At 51.4% G+C, this 16,866-nt stretch overlaps 1 protein-coding gene across 1 annotated transcript in view; it reads right to left on the bottom strand.

Annotated features, from left to right (window-relative positions):
• Positions 1-16,866, bottom strand: part of LOC138566826 (SH3KBP1-binding protein 1-like) — a 557,645-nt gene that overhangs the window by 365,012 nt on the left and 175,767 nt on the right. The window contains exon 6 of the mRNA XM_069644508.1: positions 12,020-12,100. Coding sequence (XP_069500609.1) covers positions 12,020-12,100 — 81 coding nt within the window. The remainder of the gene's footprint in view (positions 1-12,019; positions 12,101-16,866) is intronic.

Genomic DNA, 16,866 nt, shown 5'->3' with positions numbered 1-16,866 from the left:
TATTCGATTACTAGTCTGGCTGCCATGCGGAGTGTGTGAGAGAACTCATTTAAAAGCATGCAACATTAAACAACGCTTTTCTGGGCTGTAGTCAAAGTATATGATATGAGTTCAGGGCAGTGCTTGAGAAGGGGTGGTTACAGTAGTCCAGTTTGCGGGCAGACTTGTATGACAAAAAAGTGATTGAGATGTTTTTCCAGACTACAATCTGTATCAACGAGCATACAATAAGGAACAAGTTACTTACCTGTAACTGTTGTTCTCCAGCATGGGTCTGGCATGGATTCACATGCTCATGAATATTCCCCGTCGTCAGGCTGGGAATCCTCGGTAAAGAAAAAACCAGTATCAGTTTCGTTTCTGATCTGTCTTTCGTAGTAGCAACCAATCACTGATCTCTGCGTCATACTGACCACAGCCAATGACTGCCCTCTACCTAAGCCCCGCCTCTGGCAGCCATCTTCAGATTTGGTAGCACGTGAAGTGGCAGTATGACCAAGTGAAGAGCCGCAGAGGGGTAGGCGGGAGGGTTCGCATGTGAATCCATGCCAGACCCATGCTGGAGAACAACAGTTACAGGTAAGTAACTTGTTCCTTCTCCAGCATGGGGTCTGGCATGGATTCACATGCTCATGAATAAAGAATACATAGCAGTACACACATGCACAACCACGGGAGGTGGCAAAGGCTCAACATTAAGCATCACATCAAACTCAACATTAAGCAACTCTTACCTCCTCATCAGGCTCACCTTAGGCGAACAGGTTGCGCAGCACTGCTTGGCCGACCCTGGACTCCTCCCTGGAATCCCGATCGACGCAGTAGAATTTCGTGAAGGTGTGCGTCGACCTCCACGTAGCAGCCCTGCAGATGTCCAGCAAGGGCACACCAGATAGGAACGCCGTGGTAGCTGCGATCGCTCTGGTGGAATGGGCTCTCGGACGGCCAGGCAGGGGTCGGTTTGCCAACCGATGACAGTACATGATACAGACGGAGAGCCATCTGGAAATGGAAGCCTTCGAGAGAGCCTTCCCCTGATTGACAGGTCCAAAGTTCACAAAGAGTTGTGACGTCTTCCGAAAACCCTTCGTGCGGTCCACGTAGAACTTCAGCGCTCTAGCCACATCCAGCGAGCGCAAAGTCCTCTCAGCCGGCGACCAAGGCGACGGGAAGAAAACAGGCAACACCAAGGGTTCATTGAGGTGGAAGTCCGACGGCACCTTGGGCATGAAGGAGGGGTGCGTCCTGAGCACTACCCTTGTGTCGTGAAAAGTCAAGTACGGGGCCTTGCAGGAAAGGGCCTGGATCTCTCCCACCCGTCGTGCGGAGGTGATGGCCACAAGAAACGCTGTTTTCCACGACAAGAACTTCAACGGGGCCGAGTGCAGAGGCTCGAACGGAGGTCCCATGAGCTTGGTCAGCACCACGTTGAGCTCCCACGCCGGGGCCGGAGCCTTCACCGGCGGGAACGATCTGAACAGTCCCTTCATGAACTCTTTCACCAGACGAGACCACAAGGACGTCCGCCCCGTGGTTCTGGTGTATCGGGAGATCGCAGCAAGATGAATCTTGATGGACGCGTGCGCCAGTCCAGCTTTGGCCAGCGTCAGTAGGTACGGCAGTATTTGGGGAGCCGTAATCCGCAGAGGGTTAATCTTCTGTGCGTGGCACCAGACAGAGAACCTCTTCCATTTGTGTCCGTAGCATTTAAGAGTTGAGGACGCCCTGGCCTTTGCAAGTACCTCTCTGCAGTCGGCCGGTATGTCGTATCCTCCAAACTCCAACGCTGCAGGAGCCAGGCTTGCAAGTTCAGCGACTTCGGGTCATGATGGAGGATGGCGCCTCCTTTCCTGGAGAGCAGATCCGCGTCCACTGGCAGCTTGATTGACGGGGACGCTGACAAATCCAGAAGGTCCGGGAACCATATCTGCCTCGGCCACGCAGGTGCGACGAGGATCATCCTGCACCGTGACCTCTTGAGCTGGTTGATGAGCCGGATCAGCAATGGCAATGGAGGGAACGCGTATAGGAACAGGCCCTCCCAGGGGAACGAGAAAGCATCGCCCATGCTCCTCGGCTGGGGAAACCTGCTGGCGAAACTCCGGCACTTGGAGTTCGTCGCCGTCACGAACAGATCGATCTGGGGTGTGCCCCACCGTCGGAAGAGGCGGTCCACTAGATCCTGTCGTAGTTCCCACTCGTGGCACGAGCGCAGCTCCCTGCTGAGTGAGTCGGCGATGGTGTTTTTTTATCCCTGCCAGATGAAACAGCACCAGAAACATCCTTTGGGCGACGGCCCAATGCCACAGATCCTGCTCCTCCCTGGACAGGGCTGGGGACCTGGTTCCGCCCTGTTTCCTGATGTAGAACATGGTGGTGGTGTTGTCGGTGAAGATCCTCACCACCTTGCCCTTGAGGGACGGAAGGAAGGACCTGAGGGCCCAAAACACTGCACGGAGCTCCAGGACGTTGATATGGAGGGACTTCTCCGTCGGGAGCCAAAGGCCTCTCGCGTGCAGATTCTCGGTGTGCGCTCCCCACCCTTCCAGGGAGGCATCCGTGGTCACTGTCTCCTGGTGGCCGGGGGTCTGGAAGTCCATGCCCGCCGTCAGATGTGCGCGGGTGCCCCACCACCGGATCGCTCGTCGGAAACTCTCGTCGAGTATGATCCTCTCCTCGAAGCTGCCCGTCGTCTGGATCCAGCGCGCGTCCAGGAACTCCTGCAACGGGTGCATCCGGAGCCTGCACAGGGGGATGAGGTAAATGCAAAAAGACATCATTCCGAGGAGGGACTTGATGGACCTCACTCTGGCCGCGTCCGCAACCAGCATCCGCTGCACCTTGCCCAGAATGGCCCTCGTCCTTTCCTCCGACGGAGAGGCCAGAAGCGACACTGTGTCGAGCTTTGCTCCCAGAAACAGTGCGTCTTGCGCGGGCACCAGGTGGGACTTGGCGTAGTTTACGGAGAATCCCAGGTCCGTGAGAAGTTGGACGGTCCTTGCCATGTGACCCACGGCGAGCTCCCTCGTCTTGGCTCGGATGAGCCAGTCGTCCAGGTAGGGGTAGACGTGGATCCCCTCTCGGCGCAGCTGCGCCGCCACCAGTGCGAGGCACTTGGTGAACACCCTGGGTGCTGACCTTAGTCCGAAGGGAAGGGCTCTGAACTGATAGTGACGCCCTTGGACCACGAACCTGAGAAACTTTCGGTGTCCCTTTAGGATGGGAATATGGAAGTAGGCATCCTCCAAATCCAACGACGACAGGAAATCGCCCTCCTCCAGCTGACCCAGGACGTGTTGGAGGGTGACCATCCGGAACTTCTGTGCCTTGATGAATTTGTTCAGTCGTCGTAGGTCCAGGATGGGAAGCCATCCTCCCGTCGTCTTCTTCACGATGAAGTATCTTGAGTAAACTCCGGAGCCCCGAAGCCTCTTTGGGACGAGCTCGATGGCGCCCTTCCTGAGCATCGCCTTTACCTCCAAGAGAAGTTGAGGGACGTGATGTTCTTTCCTGGCCACAGGGCGGACGCGCGGGCACCTTTTTTGAAACTCGAGCGCGTGACCCTGGGCTAGGGCGTCCAGCACCCAACGGTCGGTGGAGATGGACTCCCACACGCTGACGAAGCTCGCCAGCCGGCCTCCCACCGGGGTGCTTCGGTGGGGGCCCGACCCCACGGCCGGTTCAGTCCTGCTTCGACGAGGCTTTGCCGCCTTGACCTCCTTGGCGACGACGGCGGGGTCCGCCTGACTTGCCTCGTCCCCTGTAAGCTTCCTGCGACGACGAACAGGCCGCTTGACTGTTTTCCCAAACAGGTTGTTTCCATCGAACGGCATGTCCAAGACTCTGGTCTGCACGTCTTGACGGAAGTCAGTAGCCTTGAGCCATCCACGCCGCCTAAGGCACAAGCCGTTGCCCAACTGGCGAAATCCAGTGTCAGCGATGTCCGTCGCAATCGTAATGGCGTGGTCCGACGCCACCTCTCCTTCCTGCAAGATCTCTAGGGCATCCGCCCTCTTGTCGTCTGGTAGGAAGTCCAGCAGGTGGGCCAGTTTGTACCACAGCTCCCTGTCGTAGCGGGCTACGATAGCCAAGGCCGCCTTAATCGTCGTTGCTGCAGACGAGATGACCCTGCGTCCCATCGTATCCAATTTCTTTCCCTCGCCGTCCGGCGGGGAAGTCGACGTAGAGGCCGCACCCCCCCCCGCTTTCTTCCTGGCCGCCGCAGAGACGACGGAGTCCGGGGGCCGCGTCCGGGACCCGGTACTTCTTCTCGTACCAATCCCTTCTAGCCGGCGTCGTGGATGGGTTCTTGAGGAGGGCGAGGCCCTCATCCCAAATATCGTCCAGTAGAGGCACGGAGAGGACCGTCTTCCTCTTGGCCTCGCGCTGTTGATAAAGGAAACCTTCCTTCCTTCTTCTCCTCCGGGCAGAGCTGGAAGAGCTCGGATGCCCTGGCGATCATGGAGTGAAACGATCCAATCTCGTCGGGCGGGTAAGCCCGGGTGGGAGGCGACGACGGCAGATCCTCGTCGTAAACCTTGTCGTCCGTACCCGTCGCGGCCGTGTCAGTCCCCGTATCATCCCCACGAGTCGTGGACGGGGAGGAGGGCTGAACAGGGCGCGATGTCAGCTTCCGATTCTACCACTGGTGCAATACCCTTCTTTCTCTCTTCAACCTCCTCACCTGTGGAGTCGAAATCCTCTTCAGCTGGACTGAGTGCTCGATGCGCCGTATAATCCTTTTCCTTTTTTCGAGGTTGAGAGTGTCTCCCACAAGAGGAAGCCACAGTGAGAGCGTGTAAATGCGCCCTGACCGTGTCCCCCTCCCGGGAGAGACAGGAAGGGGGAAAAAAGCCAGAGTAGGCAAAAAACCCCTTGGACCGGTAAGTATCCTGATGGCCGCTGGACGTGTATGCAGATGAATGATGGGAGAAGGCAGCAACCGGAACCAGGTGGAATTATAATGCAGCGAAAAACGCCAAAAGGTAAAGAAAACAAAGTAAAGGCAAAGAGCTGGAACTAAGGAATGGAGGTAGAGAGGAAACGAAAGACTGGGACCGGAGTAGGACCGGTAATAAGGACGGAAAGAGTAAGAGAAAAAATGCTCGAGGAGCAAAAGGTAAACAGCGTGTAGCAAGACCGCGGCAGCGAGGAAAAGCAGCTGACCGTGGAAGGTTGCAACGCGCTGTGCTCAGGGAGAGGAGTGGTTAAATAGCGCTACGGCGGAGAAGACTAGACCGCATAGAGAGAACGTAGCGTCAGCGTGACGGGAATCAGGAAGTCCCTAAGCGGCAGCGGGGCCAAAGACGCCAGGTGCGGAGGCGGCGCATGACAGTATGCCCCCTGCCAAGGCCCAGGCCACCCGGTTTGCCGGGATGCAAACGGTGAAACTTCCGGAGAAGGATAGGAGCGTGGATGTGTGCAATTGGTTCCCAAGAGTCCTCAGTATGTGAAAAACCTTTCCAATGCACCAGGTATTCCAGGCGCCCTTTGCGGTATCTGGAGTCCAGCAACCCGGACACTTCATAATCAGGAGCATCAGGTGAGTGAGAAAGAGTGGGGAAAGGACGAGCCCTTAATGACTGTTCGGCACTCTTCAAAAGAGATGCGTGAAACACTGGGTGAATCCGCCTAAGAGAATGTGGCAGCTTAAGGCGGAAGGCCACTGGATTGATCTTGGCAGAAATGGGATAGGGACCGATAAACCTGGGGGACAGTTTAGATGGGCGAGACCATCTAGGAAGGTATTTAGTAGATAACCATACCATGGAACCAACCTCCCAATCAGGTACAACCTGCCGGTGCCGGTCAGCTTGCCTTTTGTAAGCCTGGAGGCTATCTCTGAGATTCAACTTGGCTTTGTCTTGGATGTCCTTTATTCGGATAAGTGTCTCTTCTACCGCCGGAAGTGCAGGTTTGCAGAAAAAATGTGGAATGATGGCTCGGGGATGAAAGCCATATGAACAATAGAATGGAGACATTTTGCTTGCGGAATGACTGGCATTATTATATGCGAACTCCGCTGTCGGCAGCATATCCACCCAGTTGTCTTGTTCCATATTGGTATAGCTGCGCAAATATTGTTCCAAGGTGGCGTTTAACCGCTCTGTCTGCCCATTGGTATGGGGATGATATCCTGATGACAAAGCGCGCTGAATATTAAGAGCGGCGCATAAGGACTTCCAGAATCTGGAGACGAATTGGCTTCCTCGATCTGATACAATCTTGTCGGGGAGACCATGGAGTCGAAACACATCTTTAATGAACACTAATGCCATACCATCGGCAGTTGGTATACCAGGGAGTGGAGAAAAATGAGCCATCTTGGTGAGAGAGTCGATGGACACCATTATGCATGTACATCCGTGGGACAAAGGTAAGTCCACAATGAAATCTGTAGATATATGACTCCACGGACGTTCCGGGATGGCATCTTGTTGTAGCAGACCTATGGGTTTCTTTGTGTTGTTTTTACTCTGACAGCAGACTCTGCAGGACTTGACATAATGTTTAACATCTTTAGACATATTAGGCCAATAAAAAGCTCTACTAATCAAGTCCAAGGTGCTGGTTTGTCCCCTATGGCCTGCTGTCTTGTGATCATGGCACCAGGACATTATGTCTTTTTGAAGAGGTTTGGATGGTATCCAGATCCTCTGTTTCTTCAGGAACAAACCATCCTTTTGGATCATGCCGCGAGGTTCTGGATGTAAGGAGACAGCTTCTTTTATCCGTTGAAACAGGGAAGAGATAGTGGCAACAATGCGGTTCCTGGGAAACAACTTTTCCGGGCAGGATGAGGCAACATGGGAGGAGAAAGCCTTTCTGGACAGAGCATCTGCCAAAGTGTTTTGGCTTCCAGGAATATATGTGATGGTAAAGTCATATTGTGAGAAAAAATGCGCCCACCGGGCTTGTCTGGAATTGATGCAATCCATTGACTGTAAAACTTGTAAATTCTTATGGTCGGTCCGGATTACAAAAGGGTGGTTGCACCCCTGTAAGAGGTGTCTCCAGACTTCACAGGCTTTTTTCATGGCTAGTAGTTCACGTTCTATTACTGAATAATTCCGTTGACTCGGAGTGAGAGTTTTTGATAGATATGCTATTGGGTGTTCCGCGTTGTCATGCTCTTGTAGTAGAACTGCTCCTATTGCTGCGGCAGAGGCATCTGTCTCAACAATAAAAGGTTTGCTTTGGTCTGGCTGGCATAGGATGGGAGCGCTGCAGAAGCTCTTCTTCAAGAGTTGAAAGCTTTCTTCAGCCTGTGGGCTCCAAATGAAAGGCACAGATGTCTTCTTTAACAAATTGGTAATTGGTAGGACAGTGTTGGAAAAACCTGGCACGAAACGCCTATAAAAATTAGCCAGGCCCAGGAATCTCTGAACTTCTTTGACTGAGGAAGGAGCCTGCCAATGGAGAATGGCCTCAACCTTCTTTTGATCCATTTGTACTCCTTGTGGTGAGAGGATAAACCCTAAGTAAGGGATCGAGGATACCCCAAAAACACACTTTTCACGTTTGGCCAATAAATGATGTTTTTTAAGGCGCTCCAGGACCTCAGTGAGATGTAGTAGATGTTCTGACATAGACTGTGAAAAAACAAGTATGTCGTCAAGGTAAACCACAACTGAAATAAACAATAAATCAGAGAATATTCGGTCTATGAACCTTTGGAATATAGCGGGAGCATTGACCAGTCCGAAAGGCATAACGTAGTATTCGTATAGGCCGAATGGTGTCCTGAAAGCCGTCTTCCATTCATCTCCTGGACTCACTCTGAGTAAATGATATGCATTGCGCAGATCCAATTTAGAGAAGACTGTTGCTCCCTGTACAGATTCCAAAATGTCAGGAATGAGGGGCATGGGATATCTATCCTTACAAGTGACTTTATTGAGTCCCCTGTAATCGATGCATGGTCTGAGGTCCTTAGAATCCCTCTTTGGAATAAAAAACAAGGGAGCACCCGCCGGGGATTTAGAGGGTCTGATGAGACCGTTGCACAAGTTGTCATCCAGATATTTTCGTAAAGCGTCCTTTTCAGTCTTGGATAAAGCAAACATTCGTCCAAATGGGACCAGGGCATTAGGTATTAGCTCGATAGAGCAGTCCTCCGGTCTGTGAGGTGGTAGTGCCATTGGAGCGGATTCAGCAAACACCATAGGGTATTCTTCCAATACCGAGTCAATGGAAAGCACCCCTATACTCGTGGGGAGAACAGTGGGAGATATCTTTACCTCCTGGTAATGTGCTTCTTTAAAGCAGTGTGTCTGGCAATAGCTGGAATTAAACTGCAAAGTGTTAGACTTCCAGTCGACATGGGGATTATGTTGTCGCAACCAGGTAATCCCCAAGATAAGAGGAAAATGGGCTGCTCGAATGATGTCAAAAGTAATGACTTCTGAATGTTGAAATATAGTCAGAGGAAGGGGTTCGGTTGTCTGAACAATGAGTCCTGAACTCAAAGGTGTGCCGTCTACTCCTTCTACTTTCTGACCGTGGCTGCGGTCTATCCGTGAAGCACCCACTTTGTCTACCCAAAGGGTGTCAGCGAAGTTTCCTGCGGCACCGCAATCCAAGAGAGCCAGCGTCTCTACGGGGCTGCCATTGATAGTAACCTGGACCGTTATAACCATCAGGCGGGAATCTTCAGAAGGGTTCGAGGAATCAATAGACATAGTAACGTAGGGACTGGAAGATTGCCCTCGATAACCCGTCCCCACTAGGTTCGAGGGTTTGCGTTTTCCGCCGGTTTCTTGGTTAGTTCAGAACAATTATGCACCGTGTGGCGATCAGAGGCACAGTAGGCACATAGGCCCTGTTCCCTTCTCCTCCTTCTTTCTTCAGGTGTTAAAGAACGGCGAGTAGTGCCGATTTGCATGGGCTCATCGTGAGGTTTGGGCGCTGCCGAAGGAGGTGAGGAGGTCCTTGAAAAGGAGGTACGTGCTTTTCTTCTTTCTTGACGCCTTTCTTGCATCCTGAACTCCATCTGAAGGGCGGCCGTCATAAGATCCTGCAGGGAAGTAGGCCGAGGAAAGTGAGCCATTTCATCTTTTAATTCTTCTCGAAGTCCTCTGCGGAACAAAATAAATTGAGACTGTTCAGACCAACCCGTCTCCATGGCCAATCTCTTAAATGAGGAGATATAAGACAGCACATCAAACTGTCCTTGACGAATGTCCATCAAGTCTTCACCAGCTGCCATTGAGACTTCGGGTCTCTCAAAGGTTTGTTTAACAAAAGCAATGAATGCATCGAAATTCTGAAGGACAGGGTCATTTCCGGTGACTAGAGGGGTGGCCCAAGCTAGAGCGTTCCCTGTCATATTAGACACCAGGAATCCAACCTTGGCATGATCTGAGGCGTAGGTGCGGGTTCTGAAGGAAAAATACACCCTGCAAGCGTCAAGAAATTCTTTTAGGGTCTTGGGGGAACCATCATACTTCCCTGAAGACAAAGGCATAGGGGGCAGGTCTGTGTTGGGGGGCTCCCTTACTGCCACCATTTGTTTTAACAGATTGTTTTCAGTTTTCATATTCTGCATTTCTAGAGAAAGGCTTTGTACCGCAGCGATTAGTTCCTGCACTTGCTCAGGAGTAGCCATGATTGGTGTTTGTGGGCGTTGCAAACTGTCAGCTTCCGATTCTACCACTGGTGCAATACCCTTCTTTCTCTCTTCAACCTCCTCACCTGTGGAGTCGAAATCCTCTTCAGCTGGACTGAGTGCTCGATGCGCCGTATAATCCTTTTCCTTTTTTCGAGGTTGAGAGTGTCTCCCACAAGAGGAAGCCACAGTGAGAGCGTGTAAATGCGCCCTGACCGTGTCCCCCTCCCGGGAGAGACAGGAAGGGGGAAAAAAGCCAGAGTAGGCAAAAAACCCCTTGGACCGGTAAGTATCCTGATGGCCGCTGGACGTGTATGCAGATGAATGATGGGAGAAGGCAGCAACCGGAACCAGGTGGAATTATAATGCAGCGAAAAACGCCAAAAGGTAAAGAAAACAAAGTAAAGGCAAAGAGCTGGAACTAAGGAATGGAGGTAGAGAGGAAACGAAAGACTGGGACCGGAGTAGGACCGGTAATAAGGACGGAAAGAGTAAGAGAAAAAATGCTCGAGGAGCAAAAGGTAAACAGCGTGTAGCAAGACCGCGGCAGCGAGGAAAAGCAGCTGACCGTGGAAGGTTGCAACGCGCTGTGCTCAGGGAGAGGAGTGGTTAAATAGCGCTACGGCGGAGAAGACTAGACCGCATAGAGAGAACGTAGCGTCAGCGTGACGGGAATCAGGAAGTCCCTAAGCGGCAGCGGGGCCAAAGACGCCAGGTGCGGAGGCGGCGCATGACACGCGATGGCTGAAAAGGAGGTGGAGGATGAATCCTTCTCTTAGGGGGAGGGCTCCCAGAAGGGCCTGGCTCCGGGTCCCCCGTCGGGAGCGGTTCCTCCGCTGGTGGTAACGGCAGTCTCGTCCTTATCTCCGAGCATAAGGACTGTATAGCCAACAAAATGGCCGCCAAGTTGTCTTGCGGCGCTGGTTGAGGGGAGTCCGACGGGCGGTCAGGGGCCCCGTCGGCACCCTCGACGTTATCGTCTCCTACGTCGGGATCCCTCCCGACGGGCTGGTCTTCTTCCACGCCAACGCCGTGGCTTAAGACCTCGATCAGCTCTTTCTCAGAGGTTGAGGCCGAATCCACGACGACCTCCTGCCCCCCCCTTTTTCTTCTCCGTCGGAGGTTTCACGGGGGTCCTGTCGATGGGCATAAAAGAGGACTCCCTCTGCGGTGGCAGGGAGACTCTGAGCCCCGAGGTCGTCACCACTGGTGTAGCCTCCACAGGCTGAGCCAGGGCCGCCGCGACTGTCTCGATAGAGGCCTTGGCCTGATGGATTAAGGCTTTCACCACCTTAGGTGCGCTCACCGCCTTCTCCTTGGGGGGGGGGAACACTGCCTCGCTCTCCCTCCGATGGGGCCTTCGAGCTCGACCGGGGCCTCTCCAGGAGCTTTGCCGGGTGCTCGGCCTTCCTCTTACCCGAACCAGAGCGTTGGCTCGTGGTTGATGGTGCCGGGGAGGATGCGCCCTGCCTGGCGCCCGTAGAGCCCGACCGTTCGGCGCTCCCGGTGCCAGCGGACTCGCGGTGCTTGGCCTTGTGTTGGACCCCCGTCGCCGGGGCGTCCTCAAAGGACTTAGAAGACCGCTCAGATTTCTTCTTCTTCTCGCCTGACGGGCTCTTCCCTTCCAGCCAGTTGGCGAGACGTTGATGGCGGTCCTTCATGGTCCGCTCCGACATATTGCCGCAAAACGCACAGTCCTTTTCCACGTGCGTCTTGTCCTCATGTAGGCAGTAAAGACAAAAGGAGTGTTCGTCCTCAAAGACATTCTGAAGCTGGCATCCAGGGCAGACCCTGAACAGCTTTCCGGGCGTCGAGCTTCCCTTCTCCTGGGCCATGTCCGAGATGGGGCTGAGAAACTTCTGGAGTCCTCCAAAAGCGTGGCTCGACGAAATCTTCACCCTTGAGGGGCGTAGACGAATCCGACACGGGTCCTCGTTGATCGGATGAAGAATCGGTGGAGCTTGAGGCTCTTTTTGACCGAAAAATCGAAGTTTTTGAGAAGAAACGTGAAAAAATAGCACTAACGCTCGAGAGCAATAGCACGAGGATCCCAACACTTGAACGTGCAGTAAAAATCTGAAGATGGCTGCCAGAGGCGGGGCTTAGGTAGAGGGCAGTCATTGGCTGTGGTCAGTATGACGCAGAGATCAGTGATTGGTTGCTACTACGAAAGACAGATCAGAAATGAAACTGATACTGGTTTTTTCTTTACCGAGGATTCCCAGCCTGACGACGGGGAATATTCATGAGCATGTGAATCCAGGCCAGACCCCATGCTGGAGAAGAACTCTACCAGTTAGTGTTGATGAGCTGCACAATGCCCAAATCTTGGTTCGGATCAAAGCCAGATGAAATAAAATTACCTTTTCTTGAGACAGAAATAGTTTCAAACGAAAAATGTGTATCCCTTACCTGGAGGAGGTAGGTATCCATTGAAGAGGACACTCCCACATGAGGATCGGTCCAACTCTTCACAAAGCTGTAGACGACGAACTGCACAATATAAAAAGTTGAGAAAGTTATACTGACGTGCTGGGCAACAGGAAAGAACCTTTGCTTCTTTGACCGTCGGTGAAAAAACAGTAGCTATATCCATTTACAAATCTACTGCAGAGTCTCTAAAATCATATTCAAAACAGCACCATCTTGAAGACTGTACCCTCCCAGTCCCATCATTCACAACCCACGATCATAACAATATAGTTTCTGTAAAGTCAATACTGCAAAATCGCACCCGCCACAAAGGTGCAACCCACCCTTCCATGGCAAAACTGCACAACTGCTATTCATTTTGGCCCTTTACCCAGTCCCGCCCAAATAAAGACATACTGAGATTACATGCATCAATGTATACCCATCAAAACAGCGAGTCTGCAAGAAAATTGCCACAAACACTTTCTGAATCCTGAAGAAACAATTGTTCCAGGTTAGAAAATACATTCATAAGATGGTGTTCCAACTGTGCAAAATTGAAATTCAAGGGAATAACTTCAACTCCTATTTAGCATGCACAGGCCAGACAATGACCAAAAAGGTGGCTCTAGAGGATTCATTGAAGCTCTCAAACATACTCAAATTCGTCCCAATTTCTGACAGCTTCCTACACTCACCCAAGTATCTTGGATATAATGGCCGATTTATCCTAGCCATGTCACATCCCAAAAGGTTGTGGGGGAAAAATAAAAAAATTAAAAAGGAGGAGCAGGTGAGAAAGGAGCAAAAGACGAGACAATATACATTATAGTAAGACATAAAAGAAGAACAAGTTACTTACCCAAGGAAACGTTCTTTCGACTGGTGTTCCTCCCACATATTCCTTATCTTTGATATTTCCAATATCCAGCTTGCTGCCTCAGAATTTTTTTTCAGTAGATGGCGCTGTGCGTCGACGCCTGGTTGAGTCGATGTCCCTTGGAGGCCTCCGTCCTGCCGACGTCACCACAGGTATAAGTAGCACACGCATAGCCTGTTGGCCTCAGTTCTGTTTTGACGAGAAGAGTACTGCCTTCTGTCAAGACGCTTACTCCCCTTGAGAGAACGTAGACTGCAATCACAAGAGAAGTTTTACTGCAGGGAAGGATGGGAGGGGCGATGAGGAATACGTGGGAGGTACATCCAGTTGAAAGAACGTTACCATGGGAAAGTAACTTGTTCTTCAAATGGATTGTGTCCTCCCACGTATTCCTCATCTTTGATACTCCTAAAGCAGTTGGAGGAGGGAGTAAAAATTAACATGATCACATATGCACAGAGTGCAATACTGCTTTCCCAAAAACAATCATGGCTTGTGGAGGAATATAGACTGTAGTATTTAGTAAAGGTGTGCACAGACAAACGTGTGACAGCCGCACACATGTCCATTATCGGAACTCCACTCTGCAAAGCAGAAAAAGTTGCAACACCCCTGTTCGAATGAGCCCTCAGATGTTCTGGTGGGTCTTTGCCTACCAGTCTAACATTCCGATATAGTTAAAATTATCCATCTGGAGATAGTTTGCTTGGTAATGGCTAGACCCAATTTGTGGCCTGTAAACCCCATGAATAACTGGTCATCCTGACGCAGTTTAGCCAATCTAGAAATGTAGAAGCTCCGTGCACGTCTAGGATCCAGTCTGTGAAGTCTCTCCCTTTTTCCCCCGGATGAGGTGGAGGATAAAAAGAAGGTAATGTTATCTTCTAAGTAATGTGAAACTCAAACGACCTTGGGGAGAAAGGTAGGCTTCACCTTTAGTACCACTCTGTCCTTGTGAAAGACAGTATGCAGAGGTTTACAGGAAGCCTGTAGCTCACTCACCCTTCGGGTTGATGTAATTGCCACTAAGAATACGGTTTTCGAAGTAAGAAGTCTTAATGGACAAGGATGTAGCGGCTCAAAGGAGCGCCCATCAAAAAAGTTCAAAACCAAGTTGAGATCCCAGAGTGGGACTTGGAATGGGGTCGGAGGGTAAACGTTTGTTAAACCCTTTAAGAACTGTACTACCAGAAGAATTTTAAAATAGGAGACTGCCTCTGAAGTGCACTTAAAAAGAGCGCTGCTAGGTATCCCTTGATTATACCAATCTGGAGCCCCAGATTTGCTAGATGTAATACAAAAGATAAAACCATTGGTGTATTGCATAATAAAGGATCAACATACTTACCTCTACACGAGCTGCAGAACTTATTCCAGCAGCAGCGGTATAAAGATTTGGTTGCTGGTCTTCTGGCTGAAAGTAACACCTACATTACGTCGTCCGGGAGGTCACAATCCTTGTATCTGAGCCTTTCAGAAACCATGCGTGAAGGCTGAGAGTCCTGCTATGTGGATGGAGAACCCAGCCCGCCTCTCGCAAAAGAACATTCTGTCTTTGTGGAACACTAATCGGAGGGCAGATGAACAAGTCCAGAAGGTACGGGTACCACGTCCTCCTGGCCCAGTCCAGGGCAATTAGGATCAGATTTCCTGAACCTCCTGATCACATGAGGAATGACAGGGACTGGAGAAAATGCGTACAAGAGGGGAAACTCCCAGTCCACCATGAACGCATCTCCTAGATCTCCTCTCTGGGGAAATTCTTGATCAGTACAGTTCGCACTTCTTGTTGGCACTGGTCGCGAACAGATCCACTTGAGGTGTTCCTCAAAGGGTGATGTCCAGATGGGCGTCCTGAGCTAGTTCCCACTCGTGGGAGACTGTTGCTGCCTGCTCAGGGTATCTGATGTTGTGTTGCTCTCTCCGGCTTGGTGAACTGCTGACAGAGATTGCTTCTTGTATTGCCCAGAACCAGAGCAGCATTTGTTCTCCGCACAGTGGTAGTGACCCTACACCACCTCTCTTGTTGAGGTAGTACATGGCCACTGTGTTGTCCGTCATTATCAGGACATTCTTTCCCCATACAGAGGGCAGAAAGTCCTTCACCGCTAGTCTGATTGTCCTCAGCTCTAAAAGGTTGATATATAGCTTGGACTCAGATGGAGATCAATGACCGCTGATGGTGAAATAGTTGGTATGGGCTCCCCACCCTGTGAGTGAGACATCCGTCACTCCGGTTATCTCCGGCCATGGTTGCCAAAACGTTTCTCCTTTCAAGATGTTCGCCCGACAGGCCCACCACTGAAAATCCAGCGCAACTCTGTTTGGAATTTGAGGGAGATCTGACATCTTTCCTGAGAATTGTGACCACTGGGTCCTGAGTGCCCACTGGAGAGATCTCATTCTCAGGCGTGCCTCTGGCAACAGCAAAATGCAGGAAGCCAGAAGGCCGAGCAACCTCAGAAAATCGAAGGCCGGTAGACGCTGGGCATTCAGGAATTTTGTCACCATCTTTAGAATGTCTTGAGCCCTACCCTCTGGTCGCGAGGCTTTTCCCAGGGATGCATCAGGACTGCTCCGATAAGTTGGGGTCTTTGTGATGGTATCATGTGGGACTACTTGAAGTTGAGGAAGAAGAGATGTTCCAGGGCCTGTTCTGGGGAACTGGCTCTGATCAACCAATTGTCCAGGTGGGGGGGGGGGGGTAGACGTGAATCTCCCCCCTCTCCTGAGACTCGTTGCCACTATAGCCATTAGCTTGGTGAAAACCCTCTGGCGGTGGCGGAAACTCATAATGCGATCCGCCAACGTCAAACCTCAGGTACTTTCTGTGCTTGTGATGGATCGGCACATGAAAGTAAGCATCCTGAATGTCCAATGATCCAAACCAATCCTGAAGCTGGAGGGCCTGAAGGATCTGAGAAAGAGTTACCATCTTGAACTTGTCCTTCCTGAGAAACTTGTTCAAGTCTCTTAAGTGCAAGATGTGTCTCAATCCTCCGTCTTCTTTGAGATTAGAAAATATGGGGAGTACCAACCCTTGTTCCTCTCCGCTACAGGTACTGGTTCTATAGAACCTTTCTCTAGCAGGGTTAAAATCTCCTGCAAAATGAGCGGATCTGGAACTTTCAAAGAGTTGTTCCCCAGTTGATGACTGAGGGTTTTGCAGGAAAGGTAGACAGTAACCTTAGGCAACCGTTTCCAATGCCCAAGCATCTAAAGTAATAGCCTGCCATTCTGTCAGATGCTGTGATAACCTGCCTCCTACTGCAGTCTTGTGTACGAAGACCTCAGAGAGGTTTTGGGGCAGCTGACGCAATGGCTGAAGGTAAGGCAGCTGCTGCGGTCTTAGTACTGCTGCCCCGTCCACCACGGGGGAATTTTCTAGGTCCTTTTTGAGCTGGCTGTCCTCTGCCCCTTCCGAATGCGGAATAATAGCGAAAGGACCTACCCCTCCAGGGCGCACCTGTGGGGCAGTTTGGAGTTTGCCTTATTGCGGCTCCAAGGGATTATGCCACCGCCTTGGAAGTTTGCAGCTTCTCCAAACTTTCATCAGCTTTATTCCCAAATAGATGTGTGCCGTCAAAGGGCATGTTGAGAAGCCTGGACTGTACATCTGGGGCAAATCCTGACTTCTGCAACCAAGCAAATCTGTGGATTACTGTACTAGCCGCCATGGCTCTGTTGATGCTGTCAACAGAGTCGAGACCAGTCTGGAGGGTCTCGCACATAGCATCCTTCCCATCCTTGACAAGGTTAAGGAAACCGTCTCGCTCCTCCCCTTCAGGATATGGTCAGCGCCATAGAAATACATCCCCAAAGGGTGTGGCTAAATCTCGCTAGCGTGCATGTGGCATTGGCAGATTTTAAAGCCATACTGCCGAACGAGAAAACCTTAGCCATGGCATCATAGCGTTTATCATCCCTGTCCTGCGGTATTGTGGGATAGGCATTCTGTCTTTCTGAA

The sequence above is a fragment of the Ambystoma mexicanum genome, chromosome 2p (assembly GCF_040938575.1).
Source record: "Ambystoma mexicanum isolate Mex_15411 chromosome 2p, UKY_AmexF1_1, whole genome shotgun sequence".
In the NCBI taxonomy this organism is placed as follows: Eukaryota; Metazoa; Chordata; class Amphibia; order Caudata; family Ambystomatidae; genus Ambystoma; species Ambystoma mexicanum.
This window is presented reverse-complemented; position numbering and strand designations above follow the sequence as displayed.